An 18,983-nucleotide genomic window follows, 5' to 3' on the forward strand; every position below is an offset into this window, starting at 1 on the left:
GTAATATGACTGATGTACCGGAAATAAGTTCTTACCAATATTCTCTTCTACGCGAAGAACAAAGTTCCTGGGAAAGCAATGAAAATAAAATCAGCTGCTATTCCAAAAATCTTTTATAGAATTTTATGATTCCTTAGACCCAACAAAAAAAAGAAAAAGAATGCTTAACCCCTATTCCTAACATAATTCTGGGGTTAGAGAATGTAACAAGATTTTAGAATGTAGTGCCTGCACTTAACTAAGAATCCTGATAATGGAATTGACTCTTCAAAAGGGTTGCTTCATGCATCTGAGTGTCCACCACGAGGCATCAGATTTGGTATGTACGACGACGGCATTGGCTGGACGAATGCCTGTGGCATGAAATATGTAACTGGCCCTTGATGGCTTCCAAACACCATCGGATTGCCTCCCCCTGGTTGAATTGCCATCATCGGCATCTGATTGCCTCCTCCTGGTTGGATTGCCATCATTGGATATTGCATTACCATCTAGGCCGGAATTCCGGTTCATTTCCGCCTCATCTCGGCCGGAATTCCGGTTCTTTTCCGGGTACTTTCCGTCTCGGCGGAATGTTGTGTTTCGTTTTATGTTGGTCCGAAAACGGATATTCCGCCGGAATTCTGGCCGAGATGTCCGAAATTGACTACATTGGTAAAGACATTAGAAGTAAACCTAGGTCACCCCATATCTAGATATTTATATTAATACCTAAACTACCCTCATAATTAATTTTAGGTTATGATTAGTAAAATGATTTAGTTAAATGGAAAATGGGTCATTTGTCCAAATATTTTTAAATCACGGTTCAAATGGACGAGTAAAAAATAGTTTGAGTGAAATGGCCAAAAAAATAAAATAGGAAGGATGAAACTGGTTTCATCCTAGCTTAAATTTAAAAAATAGCAAGGATGAAACTGGATACATCCTGTGTAAATTAAAAATAACAAAAAATATTTGAAAATGGGCACGATGAAACTGGTTACATCCTGCCTATTTTTATATTTTTGTCCATTTAAACAGTATCAAAATCTAACTGTCCATTTCACCCAGGAATTGTTGATTTTGGTCTTTTTAACCAATTTTGTGTTAGCTAAAATTAATTAGTGAGATTAAATTAAAAGACAGATTTTTTATTAGATGAGTAGAATTATTGAGAGAGTAAAGTTAGAGAAGATGAAGGAAAAAAACATGAAAAATAATTTTTTTCTTCCAATTCACTAACTTTGAGTATTCAAGTGATGAAGACTCATCTGATTCTTCATCTCCATCCTCTCCTAGAATATTTGTTAATCTTCACAATGATCCGGATATGAGTTATTTCTTATATGGTGATTATATTCTTACCCAAAATCAATCTCAAGATGAATATGATGGATTTTATCAACCACAACCGGAGGAAGAGTATTTGGGTGTCCAGGTATGCTCCAAAATTGTATAATGTATGTTGAATTGGTCAAAACTTTCCTAAAAATCTAAAATTTCAACTGGATTTGGGACGGTTCGGTTACCTTCTGTGAAGAAGATGTAACCGAACTCTCCTAAATGTGTAGTTCGGTACCATCGCATGATGAACAAGCAACCGAACTCGGCTGAAAGTGCAGTTCGGTTACCTGGTCCAAACACGCAGGTTACCTAACTCACCGTTAATGGAAGTTTCTAGTATTACCAGCGTTATGTCGGTTGGTTCGTAACAAATTAACAAACCGAACTCTACGTAAAAATTAAATCTAACTTAGTGTACAAATTTTGGTTGGTTCGCAACCAATTAACCATAACTAACCGAACTTACGTACAAATAAGAGTTAAATTAGTGTGCAAAGTTTGGTTTTTTCGCAAACTGCATGTTTACGAACTAGCTAACTGAACTTGACATAATATAAGAGTATACTAAATGTATTAATTTCAGTTGTTTCGCAAACTTGAAACAAAAGCGTAAACAACCGAACTCAGAAAAAAAATCAAAAGTTACAGTGTTTATTTCGATAACATTTCAACTTTTCCTTATGAACCGAACTTAGAGTTCGGTTTTTGCGATAAATTTTTTATGTAACCGAACTCTAATGTAATTCTATTTGATGTTGGTATATTTCCTGTAGATGGAATACCAATCTATACCAATGCATGATCAACATTCTCCGGTTGGTATGTTGTACGAAGATACATCTCATCACTATGCTAATGAGTTGGTATTTGACTTACCTATTGATGCAAAGAATTGGGCTAGAGAACATGCTAAGAGTCAAGTGTGTCTTAGTTTTGAATGGAAAAGAAAGCCAAACTCGTTTTGAAATGGTTTGTGAGAGAAGTGGAGATCCCGATGTTAGTCACAAGAGGAAGGGTTATGTGTATAAAGGAAAGACGACGAGGAAGAACACAACATGCTCAAAGAAAATTAAATGCCCGTTCAAGTTAGTATTTAGCAAGAGAAAATTAACGAGTAAATGGTTTCTAGTTATGGATAAGGTGGTAGGTTTTCATAACCACCCTCGCCCAGAAGATCTTGAAGGACATGCAATGGCCGCAAGGCTCATCCCTCAAGAAATGGAAAAAATTGCTAAGTATAGGAAAATGAGTATTCCACCTACCGTTATGCTTCGCTTATTAAAGGAAGATAACCCGGATAACGTATCATCTTTGTCCACCATTTACAATGCAATTGAGACAATTAAAAGGAATGGAAGGATAGACAAGTAATGCAACAATCATTTTTTTTTTGGCTCAAGAGAAAGGCTACGCGGTTCAAAAGAAGGTAGGTCCGGAAGAAGAAATTACTCATCTCTTCATTGCTGATTCAAAGAGTGTTTAATTGGCTCAATCATTCCATGAAGTTCTCATAATGGATTGCACTTACAAGATAAACAAATACGAGATGCCATTGTTGAACATTGTTGGTCGTACGTCGACGAAGTCACCGTTTACCGTTGCTTTTTGTTTTCTAAAGGACGAGCAAGAACCAAGTTACACTTGGGCGCTACAACAAGTGAAGGAGATCTACCGAGATGATGATATCCCCGGGGTTATCGTGACGGACAATGAAGTAGTATTGATGAACGCAGTAGAGAAAGTCTTCCCATTGGCACATAATATGCTTTGTACATTTCATATATGGTGCAATGTGATGAATAGGTGCAAGCCTCAACTTTGTCCTCCTAAGAGGAAAGGATTGGAAGAGATTAGTAAGCTACCGGAAGACGAACAAGCGGATGCAAATGAGGAATTCGATAAAGAATACACCATAAAACCGAACTGTTCTTCGTGTTCTTCCTTTCAGGAAGTTCGGTTAACAAACTAGGGTTTTCTAGAAATTCGTCCTAACCGAACAAAGCACTGTAACTTCCATTGGAACTCTATTTTGATGATTTCTATTCAATTAAACGAATCAAAATCAAATTAAAAGTATGGGTTTGTTGGAAAATACATGTGAATCGGTCACATGGAAGAATCAGGCTTCTTATTGCGTCTATTATACTGGATTATGGATTCACTTGGCTCTTTCACTTCTTCATGAATCTCAAAATCACTTGGCTGATTTGCTTGATGTCCTAATGGGGGACCTGATCCTGGGAGTCTATTGGTTTTCTTTCGAAGAACCATTCTTATAGTCGATTGATTAATCGACGATGAAAATTTTATGAATCGACGATTAATCGATGAAGATGATGTTGAAATGGGGGAAGAGGAAAGAAGAAGAGGAGAATAGTTCCTCAAAACTTTTTTGTTGTTGTTGTGCGGTTAGGTTAGATTAGGATTATGTTTAGGTTTTTTTTTAGATTAAGTTAGATGTAGTTATTAGGTTAGGGTTAATTTAATTAGGGTAAGGGCCAAATTAGTAATCTCATCTGATTTTAGGACATCCCTTAACATTGTAGGGTAGGTGGCCTAATAGGACCATGGTCCCCCCAAAAAAACCACGGTCCCCAAAAAATCGTTCATATCATGAAGCTTCAGAGTCCCACTATCGTTACATCATCTTTATACATAGCCACACCCAAGCCCATCATTGCTAAATTAGTATCTCCTTGGCAAGCATCATTTATGAAATGGGCACAACGTTTGTCAGGCCTTATAGGTGTGAAATTGGACATGTCCAAGACTTTTGACTGTAGGTGTGAAATAAATGGAATTTTGTATTCACTGGTGTCAACTAATTTATCAATGCATCAACACTGTTTGTATCCTTTATTGGTAAATTTGTTCTCCAACATACGCCTTTTCCTAGTCCAGTGGATCACTTCGACAAGGTGATTACTTATTGCTGTATCTTTTCATATTCTGCAAGGAAGGCTCTACTCGGTTAATTCAACATCCTCAAACTGGAAGGCTCATCAAAAGAGTAAAACCAGCAACTTGTACCCAGATTGTTATATCATTTATTTTTTCCGGATGATTGCTATTGTCTACTGATACTAGACACATCACTTGATGGAAACCATTCAGAATTTCGTATTCTCTTTAGCTAGTTGAGTAATTATTCTAGATCAAGTGTTTGTTTTATTTATAAATTTTCTCTTGCAGCATGAGAAGTTATCTTGCAAATTCTGGGAAAGCAACATATGTAACTCACTGATAAGTATTCGGGGGTTAAATTTGTTAGAGAATTGCTCGGTCGAACTCGCATGCGTTGCTATCTCAAGCATGTTTCTCAATATTAGTGATCAAAACTATATGTCTTGATTTCTAGTATACTTATGACTAAGTCTCGGTCTAGGATAGTTAGAAACAGTTGAGCTCTAGACTCCATGGAGATTATCTTGCAAAGATGAAGAACTACTCAATGAACCAGTGGAACTTCATCCGACCAAAAGGTATGTGGAGACTTTAACTCATCTTGTCACTCAAAAGTCTATCTACTCTATATCCTACTCTTGAGACAAAAGTCGTATAAGTATGATAGTTTTCATACATACACATTTGTTATTTCGAGCCGAGTTTACTCTCCTATCTTTTTCTCGAAATACATGTTGGTAAGATTTTTCTTTAACCATCTTCATTTTTACCCGTGACGAAAGTCATGATGACGTTTCAATCTTGAAAATAGCTTTGATGACGATAGTCGATTCTTTATGTCAAACGACTGTTATAGCATTATAGAAGAATGTTTCAATGATTGAAATGTAGAGTTGAGAATATGTAACCACCTAGGGATGTAAGCATATAGTGTGTTTGCACATTAGTGTATAAATCCATGTGCCGGAAACCAAGTGCATGCATATGTGTGCATGCGGTATTGGTGAAGGAGACATGTTGGGTAGGCGTAGCCGTACGCGTACTGGCGTAAATTCACGTCCGTGAAATTCTGCCGAGTTTGAAGTTTACGAACTCAAAAACCAGTCACCTTAGGTACGCGTACTGGCGGAACTTTTTCTCCCGAAAAAGTATGCCGAGTTTGGAAACTAAAACCAACTCAATATCTGGTAACTAAGGTACACATACCAGTACGCGTACCCAAGCTAGTTATTTCTCAAATCGGTAGTTCATGGACTTAAAAAATAAATTATAAGGAATGCAATCTTTGCAAATCGTTGGTATATTGTTCATGAATTGATTCAAATGAATGAAACCGATTTTGTTTCAATTGTGTCTATGTATAAAAACCTCAGCAATTGAACAACTCTTGAACTAGTTCTTATGAGTCATTTGAACTAGTTATGAGAAAGATGAATACGGTTAATATGAAAGCACTCATATGGCTAACCATTGGTCAACCGTTTGTGAACCAACCAATGTACACGTTTAGGTACGGTTACTCAAACCTAAATGAATACATTTCATTTGTGTGTGACAATCTAAGTTTCGATCTAACGGTTGAAAGATATTAGCTTGGATAAATCAGGTTTTTCATCTAACGATGATTATTGAATGCTTTGTTTCCAAGGTAACTTAGATTGCAAACCCTGATTTGAAAACTATATAAGGAGACGTCTAGCAACTGTGCAAAACTAATCCCCACACCTCCTGTGTGATACTAGTTGGTTTACTAGAGTCGATTCTCCTTTAATCCTAGGTTTCTTCTCGGGACCCTGCGATTAACGACTGAAAGACTTCATTGGGATTGTGAAGCCAGACGAAACTACTTATCTTGTATTTGAGCGATCTGATCTTGCCATTTTCTATCATACGAGTTCAATTGAATAATTGACTTGAGATTATATCTCCGAGAGGGCAAGATAAAAAGAAATCACAAACATCTTCGTCTAATCGTTTGTGATTCCGCAATATCTAGTTTCGCTACCATACGATTTAGATTATTGTGAGGTGATTGATAATACTAGGCTGTTCTTTGGGAATATAAGTCTGGTTTATCAATTGGTTCTTGTTCACCTGGATTTTTATCAAAAGACAGAACAAAACTTTTAGGTTTATTTGTCGGAGACAGATTTATCTATCCTTGTAGACTTTTCTGTGTGATACAGATTTGTTTACTAAAGTTTTCGACTTTGGGTCGTAGCAACTCTTGGTTGTGGGTGAGATCAGCAAAAGGTATCAATTGTGTAGTATCCTGATGGGATCAGAGACGTAAGGAGCGCAACTGTACCTTGAATCAGTGTGAGATTGATTAGGGTTCAACTACAGTCCAGACCGAACTTAGTTTATAGTAGGCTAGTGTCTGTAGCGGCTTAATACAGTGTGGTGTTCAATCTGGACTAGGTCTCGGAGTTTTTCTGCATTTGCGGTTTCCTCGTTAACAAAATTTCTGGTGTCTGTGTTATTTCTATTCCGCATTATATTTTGTTATATAATTGAAATATAACAGGTTGTGCGTTTGGATCGATCAATTGTGAAATCCAACCTTTGGTTGTTGATTGGAAGTTGATTCATCCTTGGATATTGGTCTTTTGTACCATCCAAGTTTATTATCCTTGTATTTGATAAAGACTCGCAGATTTCTATTTGCTTGAGTAAAATCAAATCAAGAGATAGAGATATTAACTCCTTGATATACTTTATATTAAGATTGAGTCTGACTGTCTAGTTGATTCTCTTAAAAGTATATTGGAGTTAGTCCATACAGATTGCTAATCGAAATATTGTGAGAGGTTGTTAGGCCCCCGCATTTTCAAAATTATATACTTTCAAGAAACAATACAATGTTTCACCATAATTATAGACAAGATGAAGTCTAACCTACAAGAGTCGCACGCAAAAATAAAAAATCAAGTTGGAAACATATATCCTCAAATACAGCCAATCATCGGTACTATGGAAATTTTCCATATGAATTACTTCCTTATGCCAAACACCACTATAAATCAGATGAATCAGCTTCAACAAAAATACTGGTGGAATAAAATAAAATTGTCGAGGTAATTCTTATAAGTTATGGAATTCCTTGTGTTTCCCTAAGAGACTTGATGGATTGGATTTTAAAGATCCTTAAAATTTTAATCTAGATAAGCTTGCAAAATTGGCATGAAAGTTGTTAACAGAACCAAGTGCTGAGTGTTTTCAAGTACTTCGATCTAGGTATTTCACCAACAAAAATCTCTTGACGGGTAATTGACCATCAAATCGTACTTGGATTTGGAAAAGCATTCTCAAAGGTCTTCAAATAGTTAGAAAGCATTATATTTGGTTATCGGTAGTGGTCATTTAATACATCCATGGAGACATCATTGGTTACCTACATCACCAATCATTCCCTCAAATCAATCATCTTAAAATCAACAGATCACCCTCTCTCATTTTATAGACAACAAATTATCAATGATACTTAATACAACTTCGACAATATTTTAGCTCTACTACACTGACTGAAATATAGAAAACTAGAGTGTTTCCCCATGCTTTGGATTCTCTGCAGTTGTTTCTCATAAAATTTGGTAAATTTACAATAAAATTTGGTAAATTTATAATAAAATTTACTTATCACCAACTCATTCGGGAGCATTAGCTAGATGTGAAATTTCTCAATTCATTTCTCTGCTCTTTACTGGTTGAAACCCTGGCATATAGATCTTACAATATAAACTGCAACTTTTATCATCCTAAAATCAACCAGTTCGCGAACTGCATAAATCAACTTGTGTACTAGCGATACCCAGTATCATCTCAAAATCGACTAATTCGCGAAATGACAAAATTAGTTCGTGTGCACGAGTTAATTGAGAATAATCCATCAAGTCTTATTATTTATAAACTCAAGTTTGCTAACTCACCAAATGAGTTCATGAAATAAGAACTAACTTTACGAGTCCAGATGAACTCAATACATAATTTCCATTGTTTGATTAATAAATTACTCGCAACCTATTATGCGATAAATTATATATTGCTTGAATTCTTTTTTGAAATGTTCATCATAATACTAATATACGATGTGTCAGCAGATAGAGTGGTAGATAAGTTGAGTAAATATGATAGTCATTCTTCACATACCTTTCTTGATAAAGTTTCCATTGACGCCATTGTTCTTTGGTATTCATTCTTCCAAGTCGATTGGTAAATTTTGATACTCAATTACCATGCTCTTTCCAAATATGAGACTGACCTTAGTAAACTATATATTAAGATGTAGTTTGATTAACTAATTTTGAAAACAAACTCGATATACAAAAACTTGTGAGTTTGACCGAGTGATGATCCAACATAACCCTTTATGCAATCTGATATAAATGTGATTAGCGAGGGATGAGTTGAATCTTGTTAGCCAAGTGGTTGAGAACAATGTCAATGTTTTTCTAGTTTCACTTCAACAAATGATAAAACCCAAGGGAACTAATAAATTTTGACCATTTATACCAGTTTTAGCCATCAAAACACCACCTTAATTTCCAGTTCGATGGCAAGCATCTAATCCGAAAATTCACCTACATACCCGAATAAATCCTTTTATTTCTGATGCAAAACTAATTGACATATTCTCAAAACACGTCATTATCACAAATAAGTAAGATACCCACAAACCGCCATTAGTTTTGGTCACCTTTTTGTAGAAAGCAGGCACACTTTTGTGATTGTTCTCATAACTCCCATACAAACTTTCTAGAATTAAATTCCCTTACATGTTGTAGTGTAGGAAATATAAATATTATTAGCCGCAAAAATTCATCAGGGTCTATAATTTTGGTAGGATTTCTCATATTTAGGGATAGATTTCAGGGGTATTAACTCGACGATCAATATTTTGAATAATGAATAACATGTCTTTTTAACTTGTATACTTGAACTCTAAGATATCTTAGTTAATTTATTAAAGCTAGTTGTTGTTTATGGTTACACAAATTGTATCGTTTTTTCATGTTATTTTGATAATGCTTTATTTTGCATTAGAATTAGAAAATCCTCCAATTATTATTACAAATTAAGAATTTGTAGTAACATGGATAAATGAAATTATTTGTTATTCATTGTAGAGTGTCCTTGAGTAATGAAAGAAAGTCATGTGTTTGGTCATAGATGGATAAATGAAATATTATTAAAAATTAAAATTGGTCATTTGTTTTACATTCACATGCATTATATTTTACTAGTTAAAAACAAGAAGTTTAGTCTCACATTTTTTAATTAAGTAAGAAATGTTCTTCGAAATAAACTTTCAATATATCGGTATTGAACTGTACCAATGCCTGCAAGATTAACATGTGTTTCAAAATTATGTTGAACATGTGTTTCAAACTAAATTTCGAAAATAAATTTTTATTAATGATTAGTATTATATGAGGATAGCGTATTGGATGGTTCGGTTGACTTGGGTGGTTGAACTGACACACAAACCGATAGATTGGCTATCTTATTTTTTTATCCGATCATAACCTTTTAACTCTATCTTTTTCGCCTTTTATAATTCATTCGATGTCGAATAACATGCTACAACAAAAGTATTGAGTTGGACTTATTTTAAAAATATGCAACATAGATGCACGCAACTTATACACAAATATCCACAGTGACAATATCTCTACTGGCTACCAACTCTATTTCATGATTCTCCAGTTCTTTTTTGCACATCTCAAGCTTTAATATTTCCTAAGTAAATATTTTATTTCCATCGGTTTTATTATGTGGTGATCTACGAAAATATTCAAATACAATGTGAATTTCATGTTCTAATTTTTGGCTTATGAAATACAGTGGTGAAGGTAAAAGAGTGATGTTTCAATGGGTTTCTCGTAAGGAAAATTATTTTATTGACCGTTTATCCGAAACTGGACGAGATTTAAAGACCCCCAATTGTTATTCCCAACAGTAATTGATGACTGGACATACTGGTTATTTTAATGGAAAGAATAAGTAGATGTAGAAGGTTTTTGTATGTTTTGTGTTGAACAAGAGTTTGCAGAAAGCATTCCGACTTCTATCAGAAAACTAACAATTGCACACAATCAAAATGCTCAATCTGGTAATGCTCAAAACTGAATTACACTCTAAATTTCATTAGTTATTGCGTGTCTTTAGTTTGCTTCTTCACATGTTCCTTTAGAGGTTCATGTTCTTTCATACAATTAAGTTACGTTTATCCTGCAAAACTTAATGAATACTGTGAGTTACAATGCTTTTTTTATCCTTCTTAAATTTAGTGACCTAATGGAGGAGGGTCACTGATTTTATACCCGCCTCTCCATTTTTCATGTGTTTCAAGATGCATTTAAGCATGTCACCTGATTCATGGTCCATCACAGTTCTGCATCTATCTTGCTGGTTTTTCGCTGATTGTACCTGTTTTGATATCAAATGTGAAGTTGGAGTCGTTATACACAATCAACTGATTCATGTAATAACCACCACCATTTTTATGTGCATCTCCCAAGACCAAAATGATTTGGAAACCAAAATCTAGTGTTGCACCTTTACCCAAGGATTCATTATTGGCTTGGTAAAGGAGGCTGTTTTGGAACTAAGACACGATCATAATACTCAATCTATATGTTTTTAAGAATGAAACCCTAGGTTAAATAATCGGTTCTTCCTTTCTATAATTGATACAAAAATAAGTTAATTGGTCCGATGACCCATTAACTTTACACTTTCTTTCATTTCTTTTTATAAAAAACAAACCCGAATTTCACCCTGACACAATTAGCCACCTCTTCATCCAAAAATAATTTACATATGAACTTCTTGGAACATCATTCATTAGTAATCAAAATCCAAACTAATTTCGTAAATCAATAAAATTTCTCTTTTTAATCGGAAGATATGATCCCAAATAAAAAAAAAATTAAAGAGTCCTAATTGACCACCACATTTATAAACCCTTATCTTAGATCATTTCTTATCACTTTTTCAAGATTCCTACTACATATTTTTTTTATTACCATTATAAATAGATTCAATAAGAATTCATTACCTCTTCAAGCTCCCTACTATAGATCATTTAATTCTATTACCAATTCAGATTCAGTAAGGTCTAATTTAATAGAACATCCCACCCTCCTAACCTTGCTACTTGCTAGAGCTTGTTATAGTGAAAGATGAAACTTCTGAGGCCCATTATCATGTAGCTATCGTTAAATCATCCTTATACATAGTGAAAAAGCGGAGGTCTAACAACCACACCCAATATTTCGATTAACAATCTGTATGGACTAACTCCAATATACTTTCTAGAGAATCGACTAGACAGTCAGACTCAATCTAGAGAAAAGTATATCGAGGAGTTAATATGTCTCTCACTTGATTTGATCTTTACTCAAGCAAATAAGAATTTGCAAGTCTTTATCAAATACAAGGATAATAAACTTAGATGGTACCAAAGACCAATATCCAAAGATCAATCAATTTCCAATCAATAACCAAAGGTTGGATTTCACAATTGATCAATACAAACACACAACCTATGATATTTCAATTATATAACAAAATATAATGCGAAATAGAAATAACACAGGCACCAGAAATTTTGTTAACGAGGAAACTGCAAATGCAGAAAACCCCGGCCGGGACCTAGTCCAGATTGAACACCACATTGTATTAGGCCGCTACAGACACTAGCCTACTACAAACTAACTTCGGTTTGGAATGTAGTTGAACCCTAATCAATATCACACTGATTCACGGTACAATTGCGCTCCTTACGTCTTTGATCCTAGAAGGATACTACGCACTTGATTCCCTTAGCTGATCTCACCCACAATCAAGAGTTGCTACTACCCAAAGTCGAAGACTTTAATAAACAAATCTGTATCACACAGAAAAGTCTACGATAATAGATAAATCTGTCTCCCACAGATAAACCTACAAGTTTTGTTCCGTTTTTTGATAAAATCAAGGTGAACAGGAACCAATCGATAACCTGGACTTATATTCCCGAAGAACAACCTAGAATTATCAATCACCTCACAATAATCTAAATCGTATGGTAGCGAAACTAGATATTGCGGAATCACAAACGATGAGACAAAGATATTTGTGATTTGTTTTTATCTTGTCCTATCGGAGATATAATCTCAAGACAATATTACAATTGAACTCGTACGATAAAAAATGGCAAGATCAGATCGCTCAACTACAAGAGAAGTAGTTTCGTCTGGCTTCACAATCCCAATGAGGTCTTTAAGTCGTTTACCGACAAGGTCTCGAGAAGAAACCTACGGTTAAAGGAGAATCGACTCTAGCAAAACCAACTAGTATCACACAGGAGGTGTGGGGATTAGTTTTTCCAGTTGCTAGACATATCCCTTATATAGTTTTCAAATCAGGATTTGCAATCCAAGTTACCTTGGTAACAAAACATTCAATATTCACCGTTAGATGAAAAACCTGATTTATCCAAGATAATATCTTTCAACCGTTAGATCGAAACTTAGCTTGTCATACACACAAATGAAATGTACTCATTTAGGTTTGAGTAACCGTACCTAAACGTGTACACTTAGTTGGTTAACAAATAGTTAACCAATGGTTAGCTATATGAGCACTTTCATATTAACAATATTCATCTTTCTCATAACTATTTCTAATGACTCATAAGAACTAGTTCAAGAGTTGTTCAATTGCTTAGATCTTTATAAATAGAAACAATTGAAACAAAATCGGTTTGATTCACGTGAATCAATTCATGAACAATATAGCCACGGTTTGCAAAGATTGCATTCCTTATTGATTTATTGTTTAAGTTCATGAAACTACCGATTTGAGAAATATAACCAGCTTAAGTACGCGTACGGGTATGTGTACCATAGCAACCGGACTTGAGTTTGAAAACTCAGCAGAAATTTTCGGTTTGACAACTTCTGCGGGTATGCATATGGGTACGCATACCTAGGTGACTGGTTTTCATTTTGCAAACTTTACAAACTACAACAGAAATTTTCGGTATGAAAACTTCCGCCACCTGTCTCCTTCACCAATACCGCATGCACACATATGCACGCACTTGTTTTCCGGAACATGGATTTATACACTAATTTACGAACACACTATATATGCTTATATCTATAGTTGGTTACGTAATCTCAACTCTACATTTCAATCATTGAAACATTCTTCTATAATGTTATAATAGTCGTTAGACATAAAGAGTCGACTATCGTCATCAAAGCTATTTTCAAGATTGAAACGTCAACATGACTTTCGTCACGGGTAAGGATGAAAATGGTTAAAGCAAAATCTTACCAACACATATTTCGAGAAAAAGATAGGCGAGTAAACTCGGCTCGAAATAGCAAATGTGTATGTATGAAAACAATCATACTTATACGAATTTTGTCTCAAGAGTAGGAGATAGAGTAGATAGACTTTTGAGTGGCAGATGAGTTCAAGTCTCCACATACCTTTTGGTCGGATGAAGTTCCACTGGTTCCTTGAGTAGTTCTTCGTATTCGTAAGATAATCGCCATGGAGTCTAGAGCTCAACTATTCCTAACTATACTAGACCGAGACTTAGTCATAAGTATACTAGAAATCAAAACATATAGTTTTTATCACTAACATTGAAAAACATGCTTGAGATAGCAACGCATGCGAGTTCGACCGAGCAATGCTCTAACAATCTCCCCCTTTGTCAATTTTAGTGACAAAACTATTAATACATATGGATTACAAAATAGATAAAACTTTGTAGCTTCTCGTCCACATGCTTGATCTCCTTGGTGCTTCAACATTACTCGAAAACTTCGTCTGTTCCAAGTACTCCCATGATTCCGTAGATGTTCAATTCAACATCATAGTTTTTGAAGTTTCGTAGCCATAACAATGAGAAAACAAAAGCTCTTGATCATTGTTATACAATGTCATAGTATTATTACACATCATCAAAGTTCTTATATCACAACTTATACAACAATACTATGGTGATATGTATCACTCCCCCTTAGTCAATACTTTCGTCTCAACATGAAAACCAGTCCCCCTTACATAATGACCCGTAAAACACGTAAATCATATGTATTTGTAGTGTGAACTACATATTAATTCTCCCATTTTTTTGTCAATAAAATTGGCAAAGGTACGAAAACGGGATCCTAATGAAATTTCCACGAAGGCGCTTCAAGACCAAAGAAAAGTACATATCAACTTATTTAGACGCAATCATAAAGCCGAAGCTAAATGCATTCATCAAGGAGTTTATAAAGATACAAGATAAGCCCTAAATAATTCCACAGCCGCACTCCCCACAAAGATAAGGAAATTAAGCGCAAGTTCAAAAAAACTCTCCCCCATTTGATGTCATTCCCGAGAGAACAACAAGAACGACCTTACTTTTATAAGAAAATAAGGATTTTATTGGACACCAAAAACCATAATGAAATGATTTTCTATATCCAAAATTCTCAATTAAACTAACCACAAGTAAACTCATGATCAATTTAATCGGAATAAACACTACACCATTTTTAAGGTATTAGCAACCTACCATAGCTGTTGCTTAACGGGGTCGCTACAGGCCTTTGCCATTGCTAAACACAGTGTCGCAAATTTTAGCAACGGCATAAGCTCTGTTGCTAATATCGGTCAGCAACGGCAATTCGCAACGGCTGTTGCCGTTGCTAAAGTTTTTATTAGAAACAGCATTACGTTGTTGCTAACCTGTTGCTAATTACAGAAATACCCCTACCCGGAACTAGATACTGTTGGTTCTGGTTATAATTTATTGGTTCTGGTTCTAATAAAGCAACAAAGTGCCAGCGTTGCTGATGTTTTGCAACAACAAAAAAAAAGGGTCAAGGTCTAACTTCATTGACCTAGTCAATATTCATTTCCCCCCACATTTCCCCCCTGCAATTACCCAGTTCCCTATATTCAACATCCACACAGATATACAAACTACAATGGAGATACAAAACTGTATTATTGAGAATCACCATTAGATGGTATTACAAAAGAAAGGATTCTTCAATTGATACAAATGTGCACAAGTAAACTTACTGAACCCAAAATTTTGTGACTGACATACAATGTTCGATCTATGTTGATGTTCATAAATGGATGGGTAACCTAGTTTGTGTCAACTGACAGAGGCATTGAGAAACAGGGAAACAAAGACTAAAATATCACCAGAAGCATCCCGAGACTCCGCTTACGTAGATTCAGCTGCTGCTTAAATATCACCAGAGTACTGCTTTTTGACTGAAGCCCAAATACCTACATAATAACCAATTTGATGTTTCAGTACTGAGGTCACAAACAAAAAACTAAACCCTAGTTGATGATATGCTGAATGTATACTGTTGCAGCAAATAGTCACTTTCTCTACGTACATAAGCCCCTTTCATAGCATTTTCCTGAGTGATTTCATACCGCAGGACTAAGGCCCGATCTGGGATTTTTATGGTTCACCAAGGGTTCAATTGTCTTATTACCACAACACAACATATCAGAAAATGGCAGAACAACAATTTCTCTTGGGTCACAACATTACCACAGTAGAAAGAAGCCACATAGAGGCTACGGTTACAAAACAAAATTGAGGTATCAAGACTTTCTAACCGTGGAAAGAGTAGATTTGAATTTGTTAATTTGAAATAGTGTGTTGTCTGTCATGAGCTTGAGAATTAGGACAAGGAACTGGTACTCATGATGTAAGTAAACTACTTTTCCATTTAGTATATCTTGAGGAGTTTCTCTAACAAGTTTTAGAAATCGTACTAAATGAGAAATAGGCAGCAAGAAGCTGTTGAGACAATTTTCATGCATTGTGGAAGTATAAAATAGGATAATGATAATACCAATGTTTGAGCAACTGGGCCATTCGTGCACCACATCTTGTCTCCATTAATAACATAACCACCATCTACGCGATCAGCTTTGCATTTCATGCTAACAACATCAGATCCAGCTGGTCATTACAAAAAAAATTAGATTGTTAACAGAACAGCTGCCCTGGAAAGTAAGTTATAGTTCTCCATTAAACACTCAGTTTGGAAATGAAGTTACCATTGGGTTCACTCATAGCCAAAGCTCCAACGTGTTCCTCACCGATCAACTTCACGTTCAACAGATAGCACACGGTTTAGTTCGTGTAAATTATTCAAGCAAAGAAACACTACATTCCAAAGTGCATTGGTGTTTTTAAAACAGAAACCAAACCTTGAGTAAGTACTTCTTTTTCTGAGCAGGGTTTCCATGCCTACTGTATTTGCTACTACTGTATATGTAAAAACACTTACTGCTTTTTGTGTATCTTTAGAAGCTTTTTTGCTGGTTCAACTTTGCCCTTGGAGCCGCACCATCTACACAATTATTTCCAGTGTAGACATATGAGGTAAATCATTATTGTGTACATATATATTCCAATGTGCAAATTGGAAAATTTATTTGCTTGGAGATAACAGTTCCAATAAAAAAACATTAACAGTAATTTGTGAGTGCTTCCAGACACATTTGTCACTGTCGCAATTCCTTGAACGACGGAAATGAACCTAAAAGCATAACCAAAAGAGGGACAAAATAAAAATAAATTACCATCAAAACTTGGTTTCTTTAGCAAGACTTCAAAAGCTCAGAAAAATAACAGACCTTTCAACAACTTTCGGAGGCAATGCTAATCTTGAAAGCACCGCAATGGTAATACATATGTAATGAGCAGCATTAACTTATAGAAATACAAATTTAGGGGAAGAACAATAAGGCTTCCTTAGTCTGGAGCAACAAAGCCTAGTCGATGATATGCTGAATAGTCTAGGTAATTGGTAACCAATGTGATAACGAAATAATAATCTAAGAAATATATATATGAATTGTAGAAGAATGACAAAGCGAAATTTTCAGATGAAATTCATGCAACTGTAAACCTACGCACTGGCTTCCCTTGTTCATCGTTCTCAGGTCCTGGTAGAAAACAAAGGGTTTAGAAACCTTAATATATCAGTGAGAAATGAACTAGTGTCGTGACATGTGAGCAAAAAGAAAAAGCAATTACAAATGAAAATGGGAAGAACTAAAAAGAAGGCTACAGAATTTTACCTTAACTAAATTATGGCATATGGGATTTTCATTTTACGGCATAATGCTGGTAGCCAGACAACTGGCTGCTGGAAGCCAGACAACAAGATGCTGGAAGCCAGACAACAAGCTCAATGAAATCAACGATTCGACGTCGTGTGCAATAATAACCATTTCTCTTCAGCGGAGACACGAGCACCACATGTATATTATGGAAATGGATGACGAGTGAAAAAAATGTTGGTCGAGTATAAATTACAGTTAAAATATTACCTGATCACCAACATTTAGACTCTCGGGATCCAAAGAATGATCATATTCTGTTAGAGGAAGATGTGAGAAGTTCCCCCGCTCCAGCAGGTCAGTGATTTTCATTCAAAAAGACAAAGTAAATGAAGAACAATGTGTGTTCCAGTAACCAGATATAAAAAAAATATTTCAGAAAACAAGAGCATAATAAATTATGATAGAAAACAAAGTTAAGATAACCTCCATCTCTCCTGATTTGGGTAAAAGTCCATGCCACTTGGGAATCACATGTGCACGCTCCATATATGCTGCTTTTGTTCCAGTACCCAATATCACAGCAGCAATGACGTCATTATTGAAGTATCTACCCCGAAATAATGTGCCAATTGTGTCATTCACCTACAGTGGGAAGTTTTCAAATATCTCAACAAACACTCAAAATTTTTGCCATTCTTTCATCACATCTTGACCAACCTAGTTACACAGATATTAAGGGTACTGAGATCAAACACAAACAGTGATCTAGGGAAGGAAATACTAAAATGAAATAGCATCCAGGTTCATATATTTACTGCATCTTCTATTAAGAAGCTTTTAGTCCAATTAATAGGAGTTCCAAACGCAATTGATGCCTTCTCTACTGGGGAATAGAATGTGAAACCCAATTGTATCTGCCTACCAGGAGCAAGTTCAAATCCATCACCTTCGGTAGCAACAAATTTCGCTAGTTCAAATAAATTCTGCAATTACAATTGTTTCATTTCAAGTTTAAATAGTAACCGGTAGGTATCCAAATCATTGAAGTTGGATTAAAAAAACATAAAAGCAATCACCATTACAGGTCCTTCAGAAGCAAACCCATGGAAATTATAGGTCCTTCAGAAATCACCATTAGTGAAGAAACATAAAAAGAAATCAAGATTGGGTATAAGTTTTTACATAACTAATCTAATCAAATTACATTAGACAGTAAATTGAAAAAACCCTAATTGCAGAGAAGATTGGGTATTAAGTTTTTTTTTTATAAAAACAGAGATGAAGAGAATGATCTCTTAGTTCCATACTCAGGTGAGAACCATTCAAAATCAAAAACCATAAAAACCCAAATCTCATAGACAACAAACACAAACCTAAAACCAACATATACATAGAACAAAATGATTAATTACCTGCAGATCAAACTAGGGTTGCTGTGGTTCAATCGATTTTTTGAAAGGGGATCTGAAGATGATTTTGATGACTTTGTGCTCTTGATTAAGAAGAAGTCAGTTGAAGAAGAGAATAGGGTTTGCTTTTGAATCTGAGATGGGGTCTTGAGAAGTGAAAGATTGATGGTGGTCCTGTGATCGATCTGGTTATAAGGGTTTGAAGTTGTTGAACTAGGGTTCTTCAGAGCTGCAGCTCGAAGA

At 35.3% G+C, this 18,983-nt stretch overlaps 1 protein-coding gene across 9 annotated transcripts; it reads right to left on the reverse strand.

Moving 5' to 3' along the window:
• Positions 1-15,201: 15,201 nt before the first annotated feature.
• On the reverse strand, positions 15,202-18,983 carry LOC113321221 (isovaleryl-CoA dehydrogenase, mitochondrial-like). Of its 9 annotated transcripts, none has more exons than XR_003346551.1 (8): positions 18,744-18,983; positions 18,147-18,314; positions 17,599-17,973; positions 17,347-17,436; positions 16,471-17,211; positions 16,318-16,366; positions 16,110-16,219; positions 15,202-15,525 (listed from the first exon to the last, which is right to left on the reverse strand). XR_003346551.1 is itself a non-coding variant. In XM_026569098.1 (3 exons), exons 1-3 carry the CDS (start codon positions 16,331-16,333, stop codon positions 15,427-15,429), a joined length of 225 nt encoding a protein of 74 aa, XP_026424883.1. In that variant the 5' UTR covers positions 16,334-16,460; the 3' UTR covers positions 15,202-15,426. The 9 variants fall into 9 exon arrangements, 1 of the variants encoding a protein (XP_026424883.1); XR_003346552.1 differs by having other exon boundaries at positions 17,347-17,503; XR_003346553.1 differs by having other exon boundaries at positions 16,471-16,802; positions 16,900-17,211; positions 17,347-17,973.

The sequence above is a fragment of the Papaver somniferum genome, chromosome 11, assembly GCF_003573695.1.
Source record: "Papaver somniferum cultivar HN1 chromosome 11, ASM357369v1, whole genome shotgun sequence".
NCBI classification, from domain to species: domain Eukaryota; kingdom Viridiplantae; phylum Streptophyta; class Magnoliopsida; order Ranunculales; family Papaveraceae; genus Papaver; species Papaver somniferum.

Coding starts and splice junctions, on each gene's coding strand:
- LOC113321221 (XM_026569098.1), bottom strand. Junction 15,526..16,109: donor GCCCAGTTGCTCAAACATTG/GTATTATCATTA, acceptor GTTATTATGTAG/GTATTTGGGCTTCAGTCAAA.